We start from the raw sequence: 8,773 nt of genomic DNA, 5'->3' as shown, positions 1-8,773 counted from the left end.
TTACACATATTTCAAATACTGTTTGATTCTCATAATGCCTTAGCTAGGAGACAAACTAATTTTGTGTATGGTGCTTTGAAAAAACCCAACACTTTTCTATGAAAAAGAACTTGTATTTTAATCATTAACATTCACAGTCTGGCAGTTGATTTTGTGTTGTTAGGTCAAAGAGACCGATGTAAAAATAAGATGCTTAGTAATGCAGTTCAAAAAACTGAGGCGACTCTTAAATTAATTCAGTCAGAAATTACCGATTTGGACATTGAGACAAGCGCGGGCACTCAGTCAGGTGTCAGGTGGAATGGAATCCGTGAGGATCATGGGAGACCCGAGCTGGAGCTCCTGTTGCAGTGATTCCAGGTCGGCCGGAGTCATTCGGTGAACTTCGCTCCAATCGGATAAGAGCGAGGCCGAGAGCGGGGCCGAGTCGTAACTGTTGAGGGCAAACAAAAAGTTGAATTGATATTGAAAAATGAAACAATATGAATTTACAAGTGCAGGATAACCTGAACAGGTGAAAATGGAGTTCAACGGGATATTTTCAGAGCCGAGTGGCATTTTTCGGTCAAGTCTGCCAATTTACTCAAAAGCTCCAAATCCCAAACATTTGGTCAGTAGCATTCAACAAGGACTCACCTGTCTCGGTCGCAGTGTTGCAGCTCTGTGAGCGACTGCGTGAGAAGATCGTCCAGGTCGAAGCCCACGCCATAGCCCGCCCCGCTGCCTTTGGGGGTGACGGAGAACACCGGGGGCAACACGTCCTCAACCTGAGACGGAAGAACACAAAATTGAACCCACCTTTGTCATGCCGAGCTGCCCCCCGCCCACACACCTCAATGACCCCTTCTAGGTCGGACTTAAATCAATTGGCCACAGCAGTCACCCGAAGAAACCCCCGCACTTTGACGCACCTGAGACTTGGAGAGCTGGAGTGTTACTGTGTGGATGTCGGGGGCGATGGAGGGGCCCTGCTCTCCTGTATCTGTGAACACCAAACTGGGATGAACTCGCGAGGGGAGTCCTAAGGCCTCGCAGAGGGAGTTTGTGGCCTGCGGCCCTAATCTGCCCCCACCGGCGGAACACGGCTTCTCCACGGGCCCGGCCTTAGCGGCCGAGGGCGTGACGTGATGGTTGAGGTGATCGTGGCCGCCGATTTCCCCGTTGGCTTCGCTGGTGCTTAGTGTGGTCTGACCTTGGGTTAAAAAAGTCTCCAGCGGGAGCAGCTGCGTCCGAGAGTCGGCCAAAGCTTGACTTTGTGTCGGGAGAAAGTTCTGCTGTGGCGGTGTCTTGTGCGATTTTGCATGTTGTGATGGCCTGCTCTCTAATTGCTGTCCGCTCCAATTATCGAAGCAGTTGAACCCGCTCGGGCCGCCGCTCTCGTCTTGAGCTTTGAGCGTGTTGTTCTTCACAAAACTTCCAGAGACGGCCATCAGGTCCACGCAGCCGTTTACGGCAAGGACAATATCTGCCGGTTTCTTCTGACTCATTGAAAAGAGCAACTGTTGGCTTTTGCCGGGAGGCTGGAGCAAACCGGACGGACTGGCTCGGACTTGAGAGATTAGCTGCCCGTGAGATGGAAACTTTGTTTCCTTTTCAGGTGCGTTATTGGCTGACCCTTGAGTGTTGTCACCCGTAGCGGCGTTCACATTAAAGTCTCGAGTCCTCCCTCCCTCACTGTTAGACGTGTGGGATTTGTCATTGCGGCTGTCCATCATCTTTGTCCAGCGCTGCAAGAGGCTCTTGTCGTTGTCACTCAGCAGGACCCCGCCCAGCGAGTCCCCGCGCCTCCCCTCTCGCTTCTCCTTCTCCTTCAGTTTCTTCTCCCTCTCTCTGGCTCGTTCCTGCCTCTTCCTCCTCTTCTCCTCACGCTCTCGCTGGCGCTCCTGAGCAGTGACGGGGCGTCGCGACTCTGGAGTGGAAACGGCCGACGATGTTCCTCCTCCTCCGGTGGCCACCTCTGTCCCTAGTGCAGCGACAACTCCATCTGCAATGGAAATCGTAGAAATGAAATTACGACCGAGATCCAAGTCGTTTGTCGCCTGCTACATTTTCTAAATTAAATAAAATCCAGCCCGCATTAAAAGTAACGAATGTTGAAAGAATATTTGTTTCAAAATAACCAAAGTTGAATGTTACAAGAAAATCATTTTGGAGCCACAATTAAACAACAAACACACAAACGTACCGCCCCTGGCTTTATTTCGGAATAAAGCTGCTTTCAGAGCTGCTTTGGTGTCTTCTGATATGGCCCCATCTTTCCTGGGCCCCTCGGAGGCACCGTGGGGCGGCTTCTGGTTTGTTGCCAGGGACTGCGAGAGGCTGTGGGACAGTGACTGCGCTTGGGCAGCTGACAGCGAAAGGGAAGGCACGGTACTGGCTTGAGGTGTCATGGAGGACGAAGGCCGGCCCTGGCTGGGCGGAGGCCGCCTTTCCTGCCCTTCACTGCCCCGCATTGGTTCAGCATCGTGACCGGACACGGGTGTGGTTAGATCGATGGTCTCTGGCTGGCCGCTGTCCGAGTTGGCGCTGGGCATGTCCACGTCGACCGGGCCGCTTTCGCTTTTTGTCAGGCGAGGCAAATTGACGTCATCCTTGCCACACGTGTCCATTTGATTGGTGAACGTCTGGTTCACCTCGGCTGGCCCTCGTTGCCACGTTGACTCGGTGTCTCTCGTTTGTGAGGTTTTCTGGTTGTGTTCGCCAGGAACCTGCGTGGATTCGCTCAGACTGGTCGAGGAAACCCGAGCGACACGCTGGCTGCTTTGCGTCGCGGCTCCTCTGTCGCCCCCGCCATTCGCTTTCACCAAGGGCCTGAACTGAAGCCTCTGACGCGAGCCCTGCTTGTTCCGATGAAAGTCCTGGATCTCCATGAGAATTTCCTCTTTGATCTGCTCCTTGCTCATGGGAAGCTTGTCAAATTCAAAGTCAAACGCCGGCACGCAGATGGGCTCGTCGTCGGGATCGTGGTACTTGGCCAGGTACGCATGTTCCAATGCTTGAGTCACACCGATTCGCTCACGTGGGTCAAAGCGGAGCATGGACGCGAGCAGGTCCAAAGCCCCCGGCTCAGCTTGGGGATACAGTTTGGCTAAGGGCACTGCCGATTGGGACGGAAGACTCTGAACATAGGAGCGCACCCTGTCGGCTCTAATAGCACCAATTAGTCCCTTGGGAGGGGTGCCCAGTACAGACAAGATGAGCTGGAGCTGGTGGACGTAGTGCTTGCCGGGAAAAAGCTGCTTACGCCCCAACATTTCGGCAAAGATGCAGCCCACGGACCACATGTCGATGGCCAACGTGTAGTGATTCAGGGACAGGAGCAGCTCGGGAGCTCGGTACCATCGGGTCGCCACGTATTCAGTCATGAAGGAGTGCGATTCCTCGGGGTGGGAGCTCAGACCCCTGGCCATGCCAAAGTCGCCGATTTTTAGCTCGCAGTTCTCATTCACCAGCAAGTTGGAGGGCTTGAGGTCGCGGTGGATGACGTTGGCGGAGTGCACGTACTTAAGACCGCGGAGAAGCTGGTACAGGAAGTAGCGCGTGTGCTCCGGCGTGAGCGCTTGGGCCGAGTGGATGATCTGGTGCAAGTCGCTCTCCATGAGGTCCAGCACCACATACCTGCAAAGGGACGAAGAAGAGAAAGTGAACCGGAGCCAGTTGATACAATGCCAGCTTTTTTTTTTTGTTTGTTTGTTTTTGTTATTTAGCTCACGGCATTAAAGACTGTGGTACAAGCAGTATGACAGGTAAGGAAAGTTTTGAAAACTGCTATTTTATATCATTAAGAGTAAGCATTGATTTTTTTTAACGTCTGTATTTAAGTACGTTTCAGTCTTTTTAGGTAAAGGAGTTCAGTCTCTGCTAATAATTGTAACAAGAACAAAGGAATGGGCCTTCACAAATGTTACCATTTTACATCTCGTACTTTTCCTTATGAGTGCGAGTACTTGTGCCATCTCTACTAATTTCCAACCTTTTTTGTCATTGCATTTTCATGCATTTGCGTCTAAATGCTTGTGCAGGAGTTTTTTGCCTCACTCAAATTATCCTCAAATGAGGGTAGTTCGAGCGTGGGTTTTTTTCTCCCCCTCTCCCTCCCTTGTTTCTTTCTGACTTTCGGGTTGAGTGAACGCTGGCGCGTTTTGGCTGCCGCTGCTCAACCCGTATTGTTTTGTGTTTTTTGTTATTGTAAAGTGTCCTTGGGTGTCTTGAAAGGCGCTTATAAATAAAATCTATTATTATTATTATTATTAAATAACAGCACATACACAGACTTGAAGGCCGAGTGAGGAAGGTTAGGCTGCAGGATGTCTTTGATGGCGATGATGTTGTCATGTTTGAAGTGCTTGAGAATTTTCAGTTCCCTCAAGGTGCGTTTGGCGTTTGTCACCACTTCAAAGGCATTGGAGATCTTCTTTATCGCCACCTGTTGGCCTGAGTTCCATCAAGCACATGAAAGCGTGAGTACAGTCTTGCACATCTTCTCCGAAAAGCATGACAATGACAATGAGCTTGTGGTGAATGAAGTTGAGCTCTCGCTGATTTTTAATGAGTGGATTTTTAGAGCATACAGGTAAGTGTAAATTTAGAGTTGCGCGCATTGAGTCTCGTACGTCAGGCTGCAACATCCTGGATGTAGACGCGCTGTGACGGGAGACAGAGGTTTTAGTAACAGTCATTGTTCCCAGAGAGAATAGCTTATGAGAGATAAATTTTGTGTGCTATGGTTTAGTTGAACATTGGAATGTTTGTGGATACAAAGATTGATTCATTTGCTTGATGTGCCAGTTTGACAGTAATCTGCCACTGAGTGACAAACGGCTTGAAGCAAGCAGGCTTCTCCTCTCATTTGTGGAACTGTGCGAGTCAAAGAGTAAATGCAGACCAGACTCAAGGAAAACTTAAAAAGTGAGTGGTTATAAGTTGAAATGTGTTTTAACACATGTATGGTCTTGACCACCTTGACCAAAACACATCACGGGTAGGTCTGAAACCCATCAACTGCAATAAATGGGGTGTTTGCTGTGCAGAAAAAATAGGTTGATTTCATGTCAAATAAGCCGCACCATTATCTCGTCTCCTGGCAGATGACACGACGCCGTAGGCACCGGTGCCGATGGTTTCAATGACATCGTACTCCTCGCCCACATCAAACTTCACATCCAGTGAGTGCTTTTTAAGCAAAGCCAAGTTTTTGGCAGTTGTACTGGTGTTCGTACTGCCGCTCATCAATCTGACCGCGTGCTGGTTCTCATCGCCTTTTCCCGCTGTCATTCTTGCAGGCGCCACGGCCGCAGGTTGACACTTTTGACCATCCCCATGCTCTTCAGATGACATCTCTCTGTGGAAATGGGAGGGATGCATTATGAGCAAAGGTAAAATACAAATTGCAACGTTTTGGATGATTTAATTGTTGCTTTGGGCAGAAATTCCTTCTTGCACACCAAGTGGATTTGTGAGTAAATTCAGACTAGATCATCATTTCAGAATGTATACTTTGTGACATTTTGGTTTGGGTGGTTTGTGGTTAGATGTTTCCAAATGTAAAATATGTATCTCCGGGCCCTCCTTGGCTCATTCAATAACAAGCTAAGCAACCGTGATCATTTAAATGACCGATAGATGATGAAATAATCGGGTATTCGTTGACAGTAGTGAGGGAGACACCTTGACATACGACGCACTCTCTGAACTGAAATTCCCGTACAAGCAAGTGAGGTACAATTGCAATGCTGAGCAACAAGCCAAAGAATGCATCGTACTGCGTCGTCCTACACTACATTATTTCCCCATCTCTCATGGCAGGGGCGTAGCCTTGTCAACGACAAATAATGTAAGTCGCTGTCATTTTTGACGTAACGTAACCAACCGTGCGGGTATGTTTCAGCGTCACGTAACGGACGTTCACCTTGCGAACTCACCTAAACGTCCGTCAATTGGGTCTTTTCAACCCCTCGGTAGCATGTCAGCGTCTTGTTTTTGTCTGGCGTTTCCTTGTCTTTGTCTTCTTCGACTGTGTCCTTTCACGGCGGTTGCCAGCCACCAACTTGCACGACCGCCCTCTGTCGGACAAAAATACACTCGCGAGTTTGAGGCGTTCGCATCGTTTTGCGACACGGGCGAGTTTACGGCGGAAGCGACAACAGTCCGGCCTGATTTGTAGTCGCTTTTTTGTTACTGCAGCAAATGGCCGAAAAAGTTGAGGAGTTCTTTTTCGAAGCATCGCATCAAGTCGGAGGCAGAATTTGTGCGTGTCGGGGAGGTCTCTTAACGGGAAAAAAATACTGCACGTGGCATTGTGATTGGCCTGTGACTAGCCAATCAAATGGTATGTGATGACACGTTAGTCTGTCCAATAGGAATATAGGAGGCGGGATAATCATTCTGTTATACTAGATTGTCTTTTGCTCTATTTTTAATTTACAATTTAATGATCAACCATGAGACTATAACTTTATTATGATGTATTTATTTCACGGTTGAGTTGGAGCACACTGACTCTTAATGCATTCATTTGGGTAGCTATTTTGACACCAAGTGGTGAACGCTGCACACAAAACTGCTTATTGGAGTGATCATTAGAGAGTCTGAAAATTCATGACTTTTGCTTGGACATATTTTCTTATTCGAACTCGCAAAATCAATAGAATGACGCCACTGTTGTTCCCTGGTCTGCTTCACAATCTGGCGAAGGAGGGGCTGAGAAACCCAGAGCCAATCAACAAGCGAAAAGGCGGGGCTACAACCCCACGAGCCAATTAACAAGCGAAATGCGTTGACGCTTTCGTCCCGGCCCGTGACGGCCGCTCATCGTCGTTTTCTTCCTCACTGGGGGAAAGTTTGGACGTGGTTTATTTGCGAGGATACAGACATGGCATCGGCAGAAGGCATGCCCAAGTGGGAGAGGACAGTGCGCGTGCTTTTGTGCGTCTTCGGTTTGATTTTGTCAGTTTACGCGCTTCACGTGGAATTGTCCCGCGAGCACGACCCAGACTACAGAGCGATGTGCGACTTGGGAGAGTCTGTCAGCTGCTCCAAAGTTTTTACATCCAGGTGGTGTTCGTTGTTTTTATTGTACTTTGCCACTCATTTAAAGAAGTGGCCCACGGGCCACTGTGATGCCGTGTTGGAGGTTTAACTCGGTTGGTCCTCGTGGCCGGAATCCACCCACCCCTCTTTTTCTGCCACGTTTTACAGCCCCCGTTCTCGTGGACGGCTTCTCGCCTAAATTCAAATCATGCGTGCTTATCTCGGGTCACCACCACCGAAATTCCATCATTAGCGTCTGCAAGATTTTAAGGGGGCAATCATGTCGTGTGCGTGTGTGTGCGCGCCTGTGTGTGCGCGCGCGTCATTTTTGCATTTGGTGACAGAGAGTTGGAGTCGTTGACCCCAAATTGTGAAATGCGACTTCGCTTCCTGAGAATGTTTGACCGATGTCAAACATTTTTTCACTAGACGGTATTTTGCCTCCAGTATTTATATGTACAGTCTTCATTTTATCTTTTTGCAGATGGGGACGTGGTTTTGGCTTGGTCCAGTTCTTTGTTGCCCAAGATAGCCCTCTGAACCAGCCCAACAGTGTTCTTGGAATCCTATTTTACACGTTGCAGCTTGTCCTGGGTTAGTTTGCCTTCTCCTAATGACAGTTTGCAAATACTGTGTGCGGTTGGTTGTAAGCAGCAGCAGCAACAACAAAAAGCGAAAGCCGGAATGTTGGTCTGCATTCCACCCAAATTCACTGCACAATAGTTTGGATGCAAGAGAATCTTATACCCGACAATTTCTTTTTTGTGGGGGGGTATTTTTTTTTTGTCATTGGCTTTGTGCTGTAGCTGTGAAAGGTACAAACAAATGTATCACCACGGTAGAAGCTTTCTCCCCAAAATACTAATTTTGTTCTAGGGGCTGTGGGGGGATAGGACTCTATTTCTGTCATAATACAACTTTTTGTCTTAAAAAAAGGTCCAACTTTATTCATCTAGTGATGTCAGATTTCGGTGATGATGCATCACAATCATATCCGAGCTTTTAATTGGCTCAAATCTAAGGTAGGGAGGAGTCTTTGGTTTCTTTTTGTTTTATAGTAGTGCTGGAATGGACTTAATTATGAAAATTATTTATGTGAGACACAAACACACAAAAAATTGCTCTCACTTAGTTGTGTGTCTGTTTTTCTCACAGGTCTAACCCTGTCCAAAAAGGCCGCTCTGTTCTTGGTGTTGTCCTCCTGGGTGTCGTTGGCCGGCTCGCTCTACCTCGCCTCCATTCTGGCTTTTGTCCTGGGAGATTTTTGCATGGTCTGCGTGTCAACATACATCGTGAACTTTGCCTTGCTCTACACCAACCTCAAGCGAAGGAGCGCCATCAAAGGGAAGAAGGAGAAGGCAGGATAATAATCATTCCAAAAAACAAGTGTCATTCTACACCCCGCCCCCCACCCTCCCTCTCCTTCCCTCCTGACCCGAAGCAGCAACTCCGACGTGACTGCTTTGTTTACCCCTGCTGCTTTTTTTTTTTTTTTTTTTACAAAAAACAGGATTCGTCTCACTTTTTCATTATTCAGTTAGCTGTTTTTAACATAATTGTTGCCTGTCCTCGTACGATTGATAATATAGTGGTGAATAATAAAGTTGACAGATGTTACTGTGATTTGTGAGAAGACTCAAAACTAATCTTAAACAAAACTAATCATAAAAATCACAGCAGATGAAAGGTAATGAAAATTTCGCTAAAACTTGTTTTTTCTCTTGTGGAGTCTAACCAGGAAGCT

General features: G+C 48.0%; 2 protein-coding genes and 1 long non-coding RNA gene across 3 annotated transcripts; 2 read left to right on the top strand and 1 right to left on the bottom strand.

Moving 5' to 3' along the window:
- Positions 1-84: 84 nt before the first annotated feature.
- Positions 85-6,211, bottom strand: mapk7 (mitogen-activated protein kinase 7). Its single transcript, XM_086138445.1, has 7 exons — positions 5,922-6,211; positions 5,067-5,341; positions 4,269-4,434; positions 2,186-3,618; positions 912-1,984; positions 637-767; positions 85-433 (listed from the first exon to the last, which is right to left on the bottom strand). Exons 2-7 carry the CDS (start codon positions 5,335-5,337, stop codon positions 286-288), a joined length of 3,222 nt encoding a protein of 1,073 aa, XP_085994571.1. The 5' UTR covers positions 5,338-5,341; positions 5,922-6,211; the 3' UTR covers positions 85-285.
- On the top strand, positions 4,317-5,375 carry LOC147189406 (uncharacterized). Its single transcript, XR_015104050.1, has 4 exons — positions 4,317-4,460; positions 4,789-4,908; positions 5,088-5,165; positions 5,283-5,375. It is a non-coding gene; the product is annotated as an uncharacterized LOC147189406 (long non-coding RNA).
- Positions 6,212-6,796: 585 nt separating the features above from the next.
- vkorc1 (vitamin K epoxide reductase complex, subunit 1) lies at positions 6,797-8,652 on the top strand. The gene is made up of 3 exons (XM_086138472.1): positions 6,797-7,053; positions 7,514-7,623; positions 8,185-8,652. The coding sequence occupies exons 1-3, from the start codon at positions 6,872-6,874 to the stop codon at positions 8,394-8,396; spliced, it is 504 nt and encodes a 167-aa protein (XP_085994598.1). The 5' UTR covers positions 6,797-6,871; the 3' UTR covers positions 8,397-8,652.
- The last annotated feature ends 121 nt before the right edge of the window (positions 8,653-8,773 follow it).

This window comes from Hippocampus guttulatus, chromosome 19 (assembly GCF_054856545.1).
Source record: "Hippocampus guttulatus isolate MCC_2025c chromosome 19, RoL_Hgut_1.0, whole genome shotgun sequence".
NCBI lineage: Eukaryota > Metazoa > Chordata > Actinopteri > Syngnathiformes > Syngnathidae > Hippocampus > Hippocampus guttulatus.
Note: the sequence above shows the minus strand (reverse complement) of the source record. Positions and strands in the feature narration are given on the sequence as shown.